The sequence below is a fragment of the Lynx canadensis genome, chromosome F1, assembly GCF_007474595.2.
Source record: "Lynx canadensis isolate LIC74 chromosome F1, mLynCan4.pri.v2, whole genome shotgun sequence".
Lineage (NCBI taxonomy): Eukaryota > Metazoa > Chordata > Mammalia > Carnivora > Felidae > Lynx > Lynx canadensis.
Window position 1 is genome coordinate 53,197,437 of NC_044319.2, and position 19,665 is coordinate 53,217,101.

At 37.6% G+C, this 19,665-nt stretch overlaps 1 protein-coding gene across 1 annotated transcript in view; it reads right to left on the reverse strand.

Moving 5' to 3' along the window:
- The window catches only part of USH2A (usherin), a 739,358-nt gene that overhangs the window by 129,937 nt on the left and 589,756 nt on the right, over positions 1–19,665 (reverse strand). Inside the window, exons 55-56 of the mRNA XM_030302386.1 lie at positions 8,750–8,857; positions 1,278–1,461 (exon numbers count right to left, since the gene is read on the reverse strand). Coding sequence (XP_030158246.1) covers positions 1,278–1,461; positions 8,750–8,857 — 292 coding nt within the window. The remainder of the gene's footprint in view (positions 1–1,277; positions 1,462–8,749; positions 8,858–19,665) is intronic.

Here is a 19,665-nt window from a genome sequence, read left to right on the forward strand (position 1 = left end):
TCACTTTATTCCTAACCCTCTAGTAATCAATAACTTTTCATACAGATTTCAGGAAAGTCCTGGAGTGTGCCACTAGATTGTGGAGGATTCAAATGAATCTTTCCCATTTTTAAATGGGTTGGGGTTCAGGGAAAGATGTTCAGAGGAAGATGTTTCTAAATTGATCTGCTACTCTCCACAATAAAACTGAATTGATCTCTACTCTCTGCAATAAAACATCTGTTGATCAAAGATATATTTTGTCTTTGCTGAGAAATGAATGGGAATGAATTGCAAATATGCGGAACTTTTTCCCCTAAAAATCACTCTATCTATATATAGTGTAGCAAGCAGAGAAAACATTATGCTAGAAGAAAAGGTAGTTGATGTCAAACAAAACTCCTTAAATCTCTTTTATTGCTGGTTTAAGAATGCATGTTTTTGAAGATAATTTGATAATTTCTAAAGCTTAATACTTTGTGTATTTTATATACTTAAAAATCCTCATGCTCTTCTGTCAAATAGAAGACTACTTACATTTTTTTAAAATGTCATGAGCCACCTGGGTGGCTCAGTCAGTTAAGTGCCCCACTCTTGATTTTGGCTCATGTCATGATCTCATAGTTTGTGAGTTTGAGCCCCGCATGGGGCTCTGTGTTGTGTGGTGACTGCTTGGGATTCTCTCTCTGCCTCCCCCCATTCCCTTCTCTTTCTCAAAAATAAATAAACTTGAAAAAATAAATTAAAAATGTCATGTACTCTGAAGGCTAAAGTAATGAGTTAGCACTTGAGTCTTCAACATCTGAAATGAATGAAAAGATCTCATCAGCTATGAAATGGCTAATGAAAGAGGAGATTATTTAACCTATTAATTTAGTATTGTTTCATTTAGACGGTGCCTTGGTGGCTCAGTCTTTAAGTATCTGACTTTGTCTCAGGTCATGATCTCACAGTTCGTGAGCTCAAGTCCCACGTCAGGTGAGTTTGGGTACCAGTTTAGGTGAGCTCCAGCCTTGCTTTGGGTGAGCACAAGCCTTGCTGTGGGTAAAACATGAACCAGCTTTGAGTGAGCACTGCTTCTCTCTCTCTCTCTCTCTCTCTCTCTCTCTCTCTCTGTCTCTGTCTCTCTCTGTCTCTCTCTCTGCACCTCCTGGGATCTTCTCTCTCTCTCTGCCCCTCACTCACTTGTGCCTCCCCGCTCTCTCAAAAATATTGTTTCATTTAAAGATGCACACTTTTCAACCCTGAAAAATGTAAAATTCTAACTATATGATTGGTAAAGTTTTCTTTGAGTTTACCTGCTGTTGGGCTCCAGGTTTTTATCAGTGAAATTCTGCTCCTCATTGCCACCCAGGAAAACCAAAGTTCCATTACGACTCAATTGATATTGAGAAATGAGGCCATTGGGCTTTTCTGGCGGACTCCAATATAATTCCACTGTCGTAGAATTGATGATAATGTGTCGAGGTGTCACCCAAACTCCTGGAAAAAATAACACAATGAGGTTTTATTGTTGGAGTAAAATATACACCTTATCAAAAGTCACACCATCACCTCACATACTATGATAGTTTTATTTTGTTGATAGAAAATTTCATGGTAAAGTAAAAAAATACAGTTTCCATACTTTTGAGGTAAAATAGACAATTGGGTATAAATATATTTGTCAATGCTTTGATTATTTCATTTGTGAATTGCCTTTAGAAAGTGAATGCCAGACAATTAAGTGGTAGAAAATTTCTCTATCTTGGCTGTTACTCTGACTTTAATCAAGACCCGAGAGACTATCCAGGAATTTTATTTTTATTTTATTTTTTTAATGTTTATTTATTTTTGACAGAGAGAGAGATAGAGAATGAGTGAGGGAGGGGCAGGGGGAGAGGGAGACACAGAATCCGAAGCAGGCTCCAGGCTCTGAGCTGTCAGCACAGAGCCCGACGCGGGGCTCGAACTCACAGACTGCGAGATCGTGACCTGAGCCGAAGTGGGACACTCAACCGACTGAGCCACCGAGGGGCCTCAAAGACTATCCAGGAATTTTAAACTTTGATACCTACTTATGTGGAATATGTAGAAGTAATCATAATACAGTATTTACCTGAATTTTTAAATTCAGCAAATAGCATACTTTGCCTTTGCCTCTCTGACACCATGTGCTATGCTCTTTTTCATCCTTTTTCTCATTTACTGGCTCCTCTTTCCCTACTGGAACTCAAAATTATGTGGTGCTTCAGAGACCTAGGCTCTCTCCTCTCCCTTATTCTTCCCTCTTCTTACTCCTTCTTTCTAGGGGATCTTCATTTAGTCTCAGTTTTAAATACCATCTCTATGTCGAACATTTCCAAATATGGATCTCTAGACTGAAATTATCTCTTGGCTTCAAACTCATGAACCCAACCGTCAGCTTGACACCTCCATTTGGATGACTAATTAAGTATGAAAGACTTAAAACATCCAAAACAGAACTCTTGGTTTTTCTGTTATAATCTATTCCTCTCCCAATCTGGACCATTTTCTTGGTCAAAACCCACAAAATGTTATTCTTGAGGCTCTCACTGTTTTCACCCCCAAGTGTAGTGTGTCATCAAATCCCACAGGTTCTACCCTGAATATACACAGTTCTCTCTACCTTTATGTCCACCTCTTCTGATCCAAGCTATGTTGCTCTCTCTCATGAACTTCTATCACAGCCTCTAACCTGGACTCTGTTTCAAAACTTGCCCTTCTCTATTTCATCATAATCTTTGCAAAGTGAAGAAAGTCTGCACATAAGTTATTGTAATCTTTGTAAAATATACAGCCCTTTTGAAATTAGTCACACAATTCCAATCCCTTATGGTAATCTGTATAGTCCTGCATTCTTTCTGGCTCTGGCCTGCCTGGCTCCAACCGCAAGAGACTCCTTCTATCCTCAGAATGTTTCCTGTTCTTCGTCACCTCTGAGATTTGCACTTCCATTCCTTCTGCCTGGAACACTTTTGTTCATGACAACATGACATTTTTGTAATTTATCCTCTTAGTTCAGTGGCCTGTGTGACTATAATCGTATCAGGGAGATCTTATTTGACCAACCTTCTCTAATTATAACTGTAACATTTTCTAGAGTGATCATAACCTAGTTTTTCTCTATCCTATGTCTTTTTCTACTTCTTCTTAGCACTCATAACACAATAATCTTTTTTTCTTGATATTATCATTATTTCTATGTTGTTAACACTGCATGGTCTACTTCTTTCTCCTGCTTCAATATAAAGTTAGCTTCATGAGGGCAGGAATCTTCTATGTATTTTTGTCAGTGTATCTTTAGGGATAGATAGCACAATGCCTAACTGATATTGAATAAATGAATTTATTGCAAATACTTCCTGCAAATTACTATGTTAAGCACTATAGTCAGTTCTAGTTCTAGAAATATAAACATGAGTAAGCTCTGGCTTGTTTCTACAAGGAATTTCCTCTTCTGCATAAAAGTTAAAATATACACACAAACAACTGTTATTCAAGGTCAAACATTCAAGCACTCTTACAGATGCACAGACATATTGACGGAGAACCTAGGCAATGAGGAAGATCAATCCTACCATTTCATGTTGTCATCTAGGTATGCTCTGAATAGACACTGTAACTCTCTTCTTCAGCTTTTAAAAACTCATGCAATATTAGGTTCCCTGTAATCAATAGTGTTTGGTTGATTGTATCTCCGGTGTAAGTTATCCAGTAAGGGATAATATTTCAACACTTTTAAAAGAAAAAATTCCAGGACATTCAAAGGCAATTTATTTAGCAACATCCTGAAAGAATCAGGATACATTTTTAAATGGCTCAAACTTGCTAATTTTCTAAGGAACAACTTATTCCTGAGAAGAAAGTGTTCATTTTGTTCTGAAAGTTTACTCTTAGATACTTGGATAAATACACCAATCATAGTATACAGTTATGTCTGGGTTTCTCTGCCAACAGTTGGTAGATGAATCAATCATCTAGAGTTCTGACTCAAAGATGATATTAGTTTGTTGATTTAAGAGATAAAGTGTAAGTTTTAGTTCATAATCTGCTTCCTGGAGTCCCATATTTTTCACCTTGGAGGGTGTATACAAAATCACCAAGGTGCTAGAAAGTCTATTGCTTAGTTTCCACTTTGAATCAGTAAATACATCCTGTGGATATAGAGTTAATGAAATAACATGAATCAAAATCTTGGGTTTGCTTCATGTTTTAAATAAAAATTGAGTTTGATATTTATACAAGTTGGTGAAAGCTCTGGTCATGTTGGTAATAATTCTGTGTCCATTGATTTGATTTATAAGAGGAAACAGAAATGTGTAAAAAATACTAAGTACTATGGTTTTATTTGTATAATGGCATGGGGACATGATTATCTTAGCAACTGCCAGAAATCTTTGATAGAATAAGACCCACTTTTGGTGAAATGTCTTAAGAATCCCAAGTGGAGAATCTGCCTTCCTCTCTGAGCATGAGTCTCAGGTGGCATCAGAAAAAAACCTATCGTATATAATAGAAGGACAGAATTGAGAAAACTCAAGGGAAGGAAATGGGTGGTCATGAGAGAAATCACCTAGAAGGCAGGTGGGGGGCAGGTAAACTACACGAGAGGTATGAGAAGAAAAGGTCAGAAGGAAATCTTGGTAGATCTTTTGCAATAATAGCTACCAGAAAAGGGACATGTCTACTAGATTTGTTTTAAATTTGTTTTGAGTGCCATGCAATATTACCTGCTTATTTCTCTACAGATCTTGATTCCAATTCAAAAATCCCAACATTTATTGTGGATTGACTTTCCTTTGGAAGCTAGTGAAGGGACCCTGTTCTGTATTGGCTTCTGTCATGGAGGCCTTGACTTTTAGATTATTATTAATTGTTAATTTATTCGTCCAACATTCCACTCAATTTTGGGTCACTTTCTGTGTTGGGCACTGTGGATGTGGGGGTAAAGACAAATAGTCTTTACCCTTCAAGGACCCCATAGTATTGTGGTGAATAAAAATGAACAAATAAAAATTTATAATCCAGTTTGCTGAGTGCTGTAAGAAAAGGAAACATAGTGCTTTAGAGCACTTAGGAAGGGTATCGACACAGACTGGGAGTAATATGGGGATAGAGGGGAAGCAGGAGAATTCTAGAAGGGGAGAAATGTGAGCCCAAGTTTGAAAAACTGGGAGTTAGCTGAGTTAGTGAGAATGTAGGGAAAGAAATCAAAACTGTGGGAAAGCCACACAAAGTCTTTGAAATATGGGTAAGTATGGTAGAATTCCAGGTACTTCAGCATGACTGGTACACTGGAGGGCATGTGAGGAAGACAGAAAGATTCAACAGATGGGCAGAGTTTAAAGTTTGAGGGGTCTATTTTGCTTTACTAAGAAGATGTGGATTTTTTTTTCCTGGAAGGAAATGGGATTTTATGGAGGTGACGTGGCAAAAGGGAGGAAAGAATTGGAATGGGAATATGAGGAAGAAGAGAAATCACTAGAGGCAGGAAGACTAAATTATGAAAAGTTATAGGAGTCTGAACTAAGGCAACACCAGAAGGGATGGAAAGGAAGAAAGCATTTTTAAAAAATCCTTAAGATTTAAAATTACTAAGATTTTATGAAGGACTACATATTACAACCTAAAAAAAAAAAAAACAGAGAGAAACATCAAGAAGGCCCATTTTGGGGTTTAGGTGATGAGGTGGATGATTATACCTGAAGGAGGAAAAAAAGAAAGAAAAGTAAGTTAGGAAGTGAGGAGAGAGATTTTAAGAGTTGAATACTGAGGCTGAAGTATTTTCAAAACACCTAATAAAAACATCTATAGACTGGTGGGTGCACAGGCCTTGAATGAGTGCAGACTTTGTGAGAGCTGTATACTTTGGGAGATTGTACTTGAGGATTCCAAGGGAGACCGTGTAGTTACAAGTACGAAGAATAGAGGAAGAATCTAACAGTTAAAAAAAGGTGAGAGGACGAGAGATATGGAATGTGACTGAGAAAGATTCATCTTCCTTTCCTTTTTCCTTTCCGCGTTATCAATGCTAGAGGTAAACACGCCTGCAATTTTGCATGATTGAACTGTAAAATTAATTAGAGTTGGCTGGTATGGCAGCAATTCTAAAAAGATGGAACAAAAATCCAATTTGAACTCTTCCTATTTGACTAAAAGTACACAATTTTCTATGAGGATAAAATTGTAGAGAATTATGTCCAACTTATCAATGGGGTAGTAATATACATTAACTTTTTTCCCCTGGATTGAAAATGAGAGAAGTAAGAGGAGCTCAGGGTGGCTATGAAACGATGTTTCTTTTAATTCTCTCCATATTCCCTTAGGACACTCAAGTGTGAGACCTTACCTTCAAACTATGTCTGATTTACTCAGGCATTTTATAATTAGTTATGCTTAGATTATTAATTTAATGGGATATAACATGTTTATTTCCACTTTACAGTACAACAGAACTTAATGTGAGTCCTGATTTGTTCTCTTCCAACCCCCAAGTTAAGTACTCAGACTACATTTATGTCACATATAGGTTATTCACAAATGGCACTTATACCGCCAGAAAATGGATTCTAAATCCATGTTTGTTCTGCAGGGGAAAGCCCATTTCGTTTATTATTCCTTTGCACAGTTATTTGTGTTAAAGGAAAGGTGCATAAAGTTAAAAAAAAAAAAGAAATCAAGTAAAACATTTCTCATCTCACACTCCCGTGTGTGGTTGCATGTAATTTTTTCAGTCATGAAATCTGAGCTATTTAAATAATTTTTTGGGGGGAAAGGTGGGAAAATAGATGCATATTTTCTAAGAATTTAAATATACGGATTTGATGAGTACACTGAAGCAAGAGACCCTGTTATTTTACCAGGTTTGAGTTGCAGCCAAAAATGGTTGATAGATCCTTTAGAAATTATCCATTATCATCAAAGTATCCATTTGATAGTTTACCTTTCCAAAAAATCCACTGCTGGTTTCTTCCTTTCAAAGGAACACTAAGCTTTTTGACATGAAACATTCTTTATATAGAAAACATCATTAGTGAAATCCTGGTGAGGAGCCATATGCCCCATATGTGGAATTTTCCATTTTATTCCCCATTTACTGGTAGGAAGTTCAGGTCTAATATTCTGAGGTACAACAATCCCTTTCATTAGAAGAGTAATGGACAAGCAGTTCAGGACTCTCCAATGGTAATTAACATTATATTTCTGTTTATAAACTCATGTATGCCTCTGTTTCCCCCACATTGAAAACAGGCAGACAATAAAGATGAACAAAATAATTAGTTGATCACTAACCCAAGCTTCTGAGGTTATCTTTCTTCTAAAAGTACATGATAACACCCACTCCAGTTCTCAACCCATTGGTAACCGTTGTTATGTACATATGCTTCCAGAATTTTTTCTATATTTTTATTTACCTATAGAAACGAATATTATTGCCTAAGCATTTTTATACATAAAAGATACTGTGCACTATTGCAGTTTTAATTTCCTCTTTATATGGTTAGATTGTCTCATTCTTTTAAAATGAGGCATGGAGTTTCATAATGTGACTATACCTGAATTTATTTACCAATTCCCCTACTCATAGACATTTAAATTACTTCCAACTGTTTTCCATTAAATAAACAAACAAAAATGCTTCAATAAACATCCTGGTACGTGTCTCCTTATGCATTTGTTGAAAGTGTGATTTTCTGACATAGACAAGAATGTGAAACTGCTGTGTCATGGAAAATTAACATTTTAAATTTAATAGACATTGCCAATTTGCCTTCCAAGGTGATGGCCCCACTTTACATGTCCTCAGTCTGTGTTTGGTTCTTCCTCTCCTCTATTGTGAATTTGTTAGAATCTTTGTTCTTCATGGTCCATCTCAGAACTCACTCGCACCACAAAATATTTTTGATTTTCATGATGAGTTATAGTCTCTCCTTGTTCAGATTATCCTGAGCATTCTGTTCATTTTTCAATTGAAGTACTGTTAACATACAATGTTGGGGTACCTGGGTGGCTCAGTGGGTTAAGCGTCTGACTTCGGCTCAGGTCATGATTTCACGGTTCATGAGTTCAAGCCCTGGACTGGGCTGTCTCCTCTCAGTGCAGAGCCTGCTTTGGATCTTCTGTCTCCCTCTCTCTCTGCCCCTACTCTGTTTGCTCAATCCCTCTCTCTCTCTCTCTCTCCCAAAAACAAACATTTAAAAAACAACAAAAACATGCAATGTTATATTAGTTTCATATGTAAAACATATTGATTTGGCAATTCTGCACATTACTTAATGGTAAGTGCAGTCACCATCCGTCACCATACGTTATTACAGTATTATTGAACACTTGTTTTTTCTTAACATCACTTTTCAGATTCTCTGTCTTTATGTAAGTTTGGGAAGTTGTACTGTGTCTTCAACTTGATGACAAGTTCATGATAGTGAATATTTAAGTCAGCTCCAGCAGTGAGCATGTACTTGTCATATAACCGGCATTCCAGAGATGTTTGATTTTTGATTTTTTTGAGAAATTTTATATCAAAGTGTATAATAATTTTTATCACAGAAAAGTAAACTGAAGAGGTTTAAAGAAGTGAAAGCAAAATTTGTGTTGGGTGGCTTATAGTTGAACCAAACCTGAAGAATGGCAGAGTAGAATACAATTTTATTTTGTACCTATCGACTTTATTCCTTCTTTGTTTTACATGAAAGGGTTTATAGAATTCACTTCAAAATGCCATATGAAAACTTCTCCTCCCAAATCATGGATATTTTTTAATTACCTTCAGGGGCTGCCTGCAGTGTCTGACCTAGAAAAGGCTTGCTTGAAGTACATCCAGCAGGTGTACAAGCTGTAAGTGTGAAGCTATAGTTGGTGTATGGCTGGAGACCTAGAAAGAGCAAGCAAGAAATAAAGTACATCTTGAGAGGATTATTTATTATCAATTAAGAACTGGAAGTAACATGTGGAGTTGTAGATATGATTTCCAAAATTTTAAAAGCAGAAAACATTTTCTAAAGGAGGTATGAACTTCACAAGCAGTTCAGTATTAATCGAAATTTCATTTATCTCTGATAATCATATATTCTCAGCCTTAGCAGAAATCTTAAAATTCATGTCATCCATCCATCCACCCATCCATCCATCATCCATCCAATCATTCATCCATTTATCCATCCATCCATCCATCCATCCACCCAGCTATCCATCCATCTTTCTCTTGATTCCCTTGTACAAGAGGTCATTGAAGAGGCTGCCTTGCCTAGTTGATCAGAGTACTCATCTCTCAAAGAGCCCATTCCATCTTTAGAGCTCTAGAGTTTTCCTTATTTTGTTTAAAAGTCCTTTCTTATATTGTGGTGATTTCTTTCCATCACTTGCACCCCTAGGGAGATATAGAACAAATCTAATTTCTTTTCCACATGACAGTTCTTCAAATATTTGTAGACAGTTATCAAATCCCCCCTGAGTCTTTTCTTCTCCAGGCTAACTATCCCAGTTTCTGCAACAGCTTCTTATATGAACAGAGGTAGAAAAAATAAAAATAAGGTTAGATCCAAATAAGGTTAGATCCAAAATAAGGTTTAGCCCCAAGCCATATTTAGCTCACATTCACACCAACCCACTCTGCTTTTTTAATTTTACACTACTTCACCATATGTGCCAATAGAATACCCCACCTCACACTTCTGTAGTGTTTTGGAGGTATGTTGGTTTTGTCTTTACACATAGATTGAACATAATTTGATGAAGGAATAGTGTTTATTGTATTCAGAATATGACACAGCCCAGTAATTGTTCAATAAGTTCTCAGGATAAATAAGAATGGCAAGCCATTTATAGTAGAAGTTGCATGTTGTTAGACCTCACTACTCCTTAGCTGATGACCTTGGGCAAGTGACTTAGCTTCTCTTTGCCTTGATCTACTGATCTTTAAAGATGGGAAACATAGCAGCTAGGTTTGAAGGCTTTTGAGAAGATTAAATGGGTTACCTAGAGAACTACTTTATTTGACCAGAAGCAACCTTAAGACTCAACAGCATTTGACAAGGAGCATATGGCGGCTAAAGCTTCTTCCCTTGATTCTTGGAAAAATTCAAACAATGCCAAAGGTCAAAAATTTTCCCTTTCTTAAAGAATAGGACTTCATCTATATGTCAAATAATTGGGCTAATATATATAATTATTATATTAATTTTTCATGAATACTGAACTACATTTTTATATATATATTGCTCATTTGGCAGGTGAGTTTTTCCAGAGACATTCCTGTGCCACTCTTTTGCTTTATGCAGATTTCTCCTCAAATGCTACATTTTAAAAGATTTTGGCCACTTTATCGACATACTACATCCATCACTTCATATTCCCTCAAATTACTTCCTTCTCCCATAGCCCTCAACATTATCTGCTGTTTTATTACATCTGTTTATTTATTGTTTGTCTCCCCCTCTAGGACATAAGCTCCAAAAAAGCACTAAAAGATACTATATCTAAAAGATACCACTGTATCCTTCAAATAATGGCAGGCACAAAGTAGGTGCTGGTTAAACAAACAAAAAAATTAACTGGTTCATTTAGAGTTAGAGCAATAGTCTGGGCTCTCTGCTAAAGCAATAATGTTCTGCAGCTGGAGCTGTTCCAGGATTCAGCTTCAAAGCCCTTTGTGTTTCCACATCAATTTAGTGATAAGATTCAGATACTTATTTGATTGCAATCTTCTATTTGGTTGCTATGGGGGATTTACATAATTTTGATATTTACTTGATTTGTAGATAAGAAATGTGATGAAAGATCTAAGCCCCACTGAAGCCATATATGTTTGATAAAAGCTTATGGGAAAATGCTAAAGATTATAAAATAGAGAGATCAAAAGAAAAAGGGAGGAATCATCTAAGAATGAAGGTCAGAGACCGCAGTGGCGGACTGACTTAGCCTGGTGATGCTCTCTCTTTACTCCTGCTACTGAAAAAGGGGACCTTGACCCTTGTAATACCAATTCACCTGAATATCTTACTTTCTCACTTAGAATGTAAGCCCTTTGAGAGTAAGGTTTATGTCTCTGAGTGTTTTCCTTTTTTAATCATTTTTTTCCAGTTGTAAGTGTTTGATGTTTGTTAAATACTGTTTAAAGAACACAAAGCCCATGAAAGTGCTCCATAAAATGTCAGGCTATCCTGTTCATGATGTCCATCCAAAGTGTCATCGGACCAAACAGGCCCTTCCTCATAAATCCATGAGTATCTCAGCCCCCAACATCTACTTCACTGTGTAGGCAATTGTTTTCTAGTTACAGAATATTATTAAAATAATACAAAAATTAATGTGATGTGTAAACAATAAATATTTTATAGACTTTTTTCCAAATGCCTGACTAAGTATGGCCGGTAGAAGTGAAGCAATGCTTGTTCTTTCTCTGGAATTTTCTTATTAAATAAAAACAAACAAATAAAATGCTCCCCCCTCCCCAAATGAGACCCAATTCTCTTCTTCATTTTGTGTTCTAGCTGGTCTGATATAAGACATGCAATGACCATTGAAAAATATTTTAGGATGCATCTTAGAAAAAGGAGAGGACATTTGTCACCACAGAGGTGTACTAAAGTCGGTGAGAGGATTGAGGGTATTTGCAATAAGGATAGTCGCTAAAAAGAAAATTGATGTATACAGAAATAGAAATTGTCCTTTCCCTACAGAATCTTTCTGAACTGAACTGAGTGGTATCCACTTTATATATAGCCAAGAACACTAGAAGACAGTACAGCAACGGAGTAGCTAGCCAGTTAGGAATTTTTGATAGATTAAGGAAGGTGTGCCAGGGAGTCTGTTACAGGTGTTTAAATTGGATGGTATGTGTTGGCCTTGCAGAGCATGGGGCCAGGTCTAGTAGAGGAATATTTTGAAGCTACTGGGGTACCAGAATCAAGGGGAGAGGAGGTAGAACTGAGCGCTGGGTAGAGAGCCTACTTTGGGAAATCAGAGGACTTCAAAGTCATCACCAATCAGGAGGAGTGGATATGAGGAACTAGGGAAAGAAAACAAAGATGGAAGGGCAAGAAAGGTGAGAGTGGGAGGCATGGGGCCTTAAGTGAAGGAAGGAAGGACAATGGGCTTAATCTAATTCACTAGTAGTTTGTCCTCAAGGGCTGTGTCTAGCCCTGAAATATGAGTATGGTGGCCAATTTAAAGAGCCATATGGAACATAGGTAGAAATATTCGGCTCATTTCAACTCACATTTGCCAGCCTGTGTCATGCAACTCTACATCTGCTATGTTTATCTTTCAGAGTACACTCATACTTCCTTTTATAACAGAACTCAAGGTTTCCTTGTGGAAACCAGTCTTTTGGCTACTACAAGTCTTTGTGCTTTGTTTAGGATTTTCTTCACCTGGATTGACTACTCCTGGACACAGTTCCACATTCCTTGTGCAATGTTAGCTGCTCAGAATTGACTATGTGACCTCATTTAGGCTAATGGAAAGTAGGCCTTGAACTCAAACTTTCATTTTTACTGCTGGTAGTTCTTTGTTCAACACATAGTGCTTGAGAATGGAGAACTTAGAGGTGAAAAGAAATTGGGTCCTGGAAACCTCATCTCATAGCCTTGAGTCTACATCTGATTTTTTATTTACATGAGCCACTTAATGCTCATTTGTTAAGCCTGCTTGAACTGAGTTTTCTGTAACTTGCAAGAAAAAGAGTTCTAAATGATATTAATATTATAATTACTAATAATGTCACACTGGCACACAAGTTCAGATTCTTGTATGTTACATAAGGGGACCATGAGCAGCTGTGATTACCCTACGCATGTTAGAAATAGTTAGTTATGAGATTCTGGGAGACAGAATTAGCAACAACATGAAAAGGGTTGGTGAAAAAGTGAAGAGATTTCACCTTGAATATCACCAGGACAGGAATAATTATTCCTGCCTCACAGGTAAGAAAATACTGAGGCTCAGAGAACCAAATGTTCATACAGTGAATGGAGCTATCAGGTTGGGGTGGAGACAAACCCACAACTTTAATACCAAGCCCTGTGCCCTCCCATCACATAAGAGCTGCAGCCAAGCACATTGAAATTTGTGAATGACTTTGAAGATGAAACAGTATCTGAAAGATGTAAAAGTGGTAGAAACCATTGCAGTCGTTCTTAAAATGAAAGAAATATGTTGAAAGTGTTTAGTTCAAACATCAAGGCAATAAAAAGAAGTATAAAGTAAAACAAAAAATAAAACTCAGGGGATTTTGTTGTTCCATTTTTACTCTTTTCACTGGACTCTGTGCATTAATCAAATATATTTGATAAGAAATGGAGTTATTTTTAAAGAAGTTGATTACTCAGATAAATAACATACTAGCTGAAATTTACTGAACACCACTTGCAGACCTTCTCCTGTGACTTCCTGGATATTAACACAATCAAAACCCTCACTAAACCCCCCGGGTCACTGCAATTATCTGCTCATTTAACAGGTAAGGGAGTTGAAGCATAGAGAGTTGGAGGAACTCATCTATTATTACAGAGATCAGCTTAGGTGAGGTCAGAAGTCTGGGCACCCAGGCTGAGAAGTGTGGGCCAGAGAAACAGGGTCAGGCCTCTGACACATAGGGAAAATAATGACATAAGTAGCTCAAAGCCCAGTGAAACTTTCGGTGTGTATGTATGTATGTATGTATGTATGTGTGTGTGTATGTATGTATGTATGTATGTATATATATACACATCTCCAAGTGGGAATGTATATTTAAGTATTTCCATTTTGAATATTTCTACAATTCATGTACCAAAGGAGTGTAGCCTCGCTGTTAGGAGAGAAGCATGTGAAGTTAGACTCCTTTGGGTTCTAATCCTTTACCTTCTTACTTATTAACACCGTCATGGGTCAGTTTTCTGAACTCTAGGTGCCTCAGTTTCCACAACTGTATGCTGTGGGCATGATGGTATTGACTGCTTAATTGGGCTACAGGCTACCTTGAGGGAAGGCAATATCTGAATCCATAATTGTCTACATCCTATTTCTTAGGTCTTGCATTTTTCATATTGTCAGAAGACTAACTTACTGGGGCGCCTGGGTGGCGCAGTCGGTTAAGCGTCCGACTTCAGCCAGGTCACGATCTCGCGGTCCGTGAGTTCGAGCCCCGCGTCGGGCTCTGTGCTGACTGCTCAGAGCCTGGAGCCTGTTTCTGATTCTGTGTCTCCCTCTCTCTCTGCCCCTCCCCCGTTCATGCTCTGTCTCTCTCTGTCCCAAAAATAAATAAACGTTGAAAAAAAAAAATTTAAAAATAAAAAAAATAAAAAAAAAAGAAGACTAACTTACTAAGAGGCTTGGTTGAAATAATCTGTAAGGAAAGCATCGACTGCCATCAGGCATAAATGATTTACATGAACTGGATGACCTTTCACATATATGACTCTGTAAAACTCAATAAAATCAACACATTTCAACTGGAATTTGCTGCCATTTTAAGTAAGTCTCTATTGGTAGTCCTTAAAATGCGATATATATGAAATATTAGTAACAGGCAATGAAAAGGGCACACCAACTGAAAATGACTCATGAATTGATCAGGATGAGAAGAGGGAAATAAAGAGATGTCTCAGAGGGACCATTCTGACCGTAGCTTAATCCTGAAGTCCAAGAGTCGAAGGAGAAAAGAAAACATCATTCAAGTGCTCGGCACTGAATTAAAAGAGTAGGAGATAGTAGTTGTAGAGAAGAGAAAGGCAAATGCATGGAGAAAAGCCAAGCATTTAACATTTCAGTGTAGTGGAGATTATGGTGGCTGCAAATTACCTGAATTTCCCTACAGGGAATCATGTTCTCTTTTAGAGGAAAGAAGCATACTATAACAAAACTCATTATAATTACACTTTCAAGTAACATTACATTCAGGAGTAAATGTGTGTTAAAAAGGACTGCCAAAGTCTACCTATGAATCATAAAAATATGATTTGGAAAACAGAATCAATGCCTATGTCAATGTCAGTTACATTTGATATACTGTTTTTGAAAGTGTATTTATTTATCTTGAGAGAGAAAGCGACACTGTGAGTGGGGGAGGGGCTGAAAGGGAGGGAGAGAGAAAGACAGAGAATCCCAAGCAGGTTCCACACTGCCAGCACAGAGCCTGATGCAGGGGTTCAACCCACGAAAGAGTGAGATCATAACCTGAGCTGAAACCAAGAGTCGGACGTTTAACCCACTGAGCCACCTAGGTGCCCTGACATTTGATATACTTTATCAATATCAGTTTGTTTCTAATTTTTAATCTCCAGATAAATAGTCAGGGAAAGGCATTTTGTCCATTATAATTTGAGATAGTAAGTGCTACTTCAAAGCATTCATTGGGCTATTCCATAATGTCATCTGCTATTTTCTAAAGAATTACCAAATAATCCTACAAAATATGTAATTCTGCAAGTTCCTCAATCATTTGGTCAGTGGTTAGTTCAAGGGCTGAGATGCTTGGTTTCTTTAAAAACTTTGTGGTAGGTGGTTATCAGATATTGTACACGTTTTGGGCAAGAAGCTTGTCCTGGCACTAATTCACCGAAATTGGAGGTTTGGCCAGGGCCCACGCGAATCTACATTGAGTCTTGCTGACGTGAAACGCTTCTTTCTGCCCTTAGCTGCCTTGGATCTCTCTAAGCGATCACCTTCAGAGCATCTCTGTTCATGGAGATTCCCAGAAACTTTCAGCACCCACTGGCAACCTTGGCTATGATGGATAGACTTATAGCAGGATTCCACTTTCAGTTGATAATTCTATGTGAAAATCTGGATGTTCAAAAATGGAACACGAAGATATTGTGGAATTGCTTTAGAGACTTCTAACACGCATTTACATTATGAGTGTGTTACAAAATTCGATTAAAAAATGTGTTAGGAGCTCACATGCTAGAGTCCCCTTTTCGTGACAGTACCACCCACCACCGTCTCAGGAGCCACGCATCCCAGTTAGTCAAGCCCGTTTCTTGCCCATTTGCGAGCCATTGGAAAGGAATGCTTCCTGTACCAATGCTTCAAAGTACAAGTTCAATTGACGGCTCATGAACGGGGCATCAAAACATCAAAACAAAGGGACTCTTGCACGGCAAATGCCTATGAGATAACCTCACGACTTTTGCTTCTGACTGCTTGCTACAAGCTTAAGTGTTTCTTGACTCAATTTTTTTGTGTGTGAAATTTCAGGCCATAGTTTAGGCCCCCCTCCCCGATATCATAGTAATCAGATTCATGCCAAGAAGCACTTCCCAGGTAAGTTACTTCTTGGCAGACTCTCTTTCCAAATACAGATCAACATTAAAACGATTACTAAGATAGTCCAAGAAAAAAACCCTTGCTTTTGCTTTTCGTAACGCCGTTCTAATAAATAGTTTTCTTCTCTGGAGTCTGGTGCTATACTAGACAAAAGCCACTTTTACTCTATATTTTCAGTCCGAGCGTTCTCTGGAAACAAAGTGAGGCATCAGGAGACAGCTAAGTCTGATGCTGCTCAAATACTCGACAAGAACATATATTGCAGAGAGAGCAGGAGTTATTTAGAACTCTTGGAACAAAACAGAAACAAAGATTGCACAGGCAAAGAACCTAAAAGTATCTGGGATTTCAGGGGAAAGATTCTTTTTCTTTAAATATTAATGTCCAGGCAGCTGTGGACCGTAATTCTTTGGCTGTAATCTTCTATTTATAACAATGATTTTTAGAAGTATACAAAAGTGGCTGATGTTCTTCAAGTATTGGTTTTTCATTTTGCAAATATCCAGGCACAAAGTTCTCCTCAGAGTTGGAAAAATGAAAATAAAATGAATTGTCGTATCTATTTTTGTAGGTCGGATGCTTGGTAGCTGGGGCCCACGCAGTGTAAAGCAATGCATAGAACCACGGAAGAGAAGCTCCCGGAGCTGTTCCAGGGATACGATCACTGCCTGAGTTTGCTTCCTGTTTCGGTTCAAGAAACATGCTGCCAATCAATCCAGATTGCCAGAGATCAAGGCTGGCTTCATGGGTGTGTGACCTGTAGAGTACCCAAGATTCCAGGCGGTTCTAGGTGGGACTGAGGCTTGATTCCATGCTCTGGTTTTAAAAAATTTTTATGATTCTTTTTTGAAAACTATATTCTTTTCAAAAAAATTTATTAAGTTTTTACTTTTAATTCTAGTATAGTTAACATACAGTGTTATATTAGTTTCAGGTAGACAATACAGTGATTCAGCATTTCTGTACATTACCCAGTGCTCATTGTGGTGAGTGTACTCTTAATCCCTTCACCTATCTCACCCAGCGCCCCCAATCCCCCCTCTGGCAACCACCAGTTTCTTTTCTATAACCAAGGATCTGTTTCTTAGTTTGTCTCTCTTTTTTTCCTCTTTGTTCATTTGTTTTGTTTCTTAGATTGCACATATGAGTGAAATTATATGGTATTTGTCTTTCTCTGACTGACTTATTTCACTTAGCATCATATTCTTTAGTTCCATCCATGTTGTTGCACATGGAAATATTTCATTTTTATGGCTGTATATATTCCAGTGTGTGTGCACATATATAAAATCAAATTTTACACACACACACACACACATATATATATATATATATATATATATATATATATATATATCAAATTTTTTATCCATTCATCTACTGATGGATACTTAGGCTGCTTCTACAATTTGGCTATTATAAAGAAAACTGCAGTAAACACAGGGGTGCATGTATCCCTTTAAAGTCATGTTTTTGCATGTTTTGGACAAATACCCCATAGTGTGATTACCAGATTGTAGGCTAGTTCTGTTTTTAGTTTTTTGGGGAAACTCCACACTGTTTTCCACAGGAATGCACCAGTTTGCATTCCCACCAACAGTGCATGAAGGTTCCTTTTTCTCTACATCCTTGCCAACACTTGTTTGTTGTGTTGTTTATTTTAGCCCCTCTGATAGGTGTGAGGTGATATCTCATTGCAGTTTTGATTTGCATTTCCCTCATGATGAATGATGTTGAGCATTTTTTCATGCGTCTTTGGCCATCTGTATGTTTCCTTTAGAGAAATGTCTGTTTATGTCTTCTGCCCACTTTTGAATTGCATTATTTGTTTTTTTGAATGTTGAGTTGTATCTTAATGATTTTTGAACAAAGGACCCTATGTTGCCCTTTTGCCCTGGGCCCTGAAAATGATGTAGCCATTCCTGCCTGAGACCTAGATGTATTTGACAGTCTGATTTTTGTACTCAATCAAAATGGAATAAAAACATTCAGACACTAGTTTCCTATCTAATATCTCAACAAATATCTCACTCAACAAATACTTTTGGATACTTAATATGTTAAGTGCTATGATAGATGCCTATCACAGTATAAGTGATACAAGGGAAAACAGGAGGCTACTGTCTCTGTCCTTAAAAAGCTTCACCTATTAGCTCAGGAATAAAGACAAGAAAAAGGATATTGTGATAAAGTCTAATAAATGTCCTGAGAACCAAGTGTTGGATACTATGGAAGTACATAGCAGAGTTATCTAAATGTAAAATCCCCTTATAAAGAATTTCCACATTTTGTGATATTGATGCTCAAAGTATGTTCTCCTTTTTTTTCCCCCCAGAAATGATGGGTAGGATATCTGTTTCACCACATGAGAGTAGTGCACGTGGGCTACAACCTGCATTGTCAGGGCACATGCTATTTTAGCACAGGTTTTCATTAGCTTCTCGGAAGATGCAAAAGAAAGGCAGATTGTTCTGTCCTTGCTAAGTTAACGCTGGTGGGTCTTCCCTTTTTAAGTAAAATGCAATGATAAGCAACTTTTAATAGATTATTTTGAAAACATTTCTCCCTGAGTTAAGAGACACATAAGCCCTTATCAAATCTGCTGCGAAAGAGGACATGATTAATTCATTTTGTTCTCAGTGGCCCTAATTATTTAGTTAATCCTTTCTCCATCTCTTCTGCCCCAGTGCCCACACTAGGAGGACCATCCATAAAGCCGTGGTAACCTGAAGAGAAACAATGCCCATAACTGACATCCTGATTGTTCTGTGCGGGATGGTGGACCTGTTTAGTAATAAATGATATGAAAAGGTCTTTTATTGACAAGCTGCCATGTGCTGTTTGCATTAGCGAATATGAGAAGATGATGGCTGTTCCTCCTTCGTCCCCATGGTATTCAGCTCAGTGAGATAGCAGAAAATGCTTCAGTTTACTTAAAGCATTGATAACACCTCTAAATAATTAACTGAGGACTTCCTGTCTTCAATTACTTAATGCTTTTTTTAACATCTTGAGAGGATTATAAGCAATTTATGGATTTCACATGATGAGTGCCTTCGCCACTATTCCCACAAAGCATTTACGGGATCATGTTTCTAAAGCTTTGAGGTAATTAAAAATAAGCATGGAGACAATGGGGCTGAGGCAAGGTGCCTGCTTTCCCTTCTGTCATTTCTAAGGACCTAGATTTCAGGCTCCAGAATGACTCCGGGTACAGCTTCATTAGCGTTTGACGGTTACTTAGAAAATGCCAACGTTTTGGAAATGATGAGAAAGTCAAAACATTTATCCCAGCGGGTACAGGCAGCTCTTCGATCAAACATTTGGGATGCGATGTAAAATAAATTTGATTATTTTAGTTCATTCCACGAACTCAATAAAACAGTCATTCATATCATAAAATACATCCATAGTGAATTTGGTCGGTCAGTG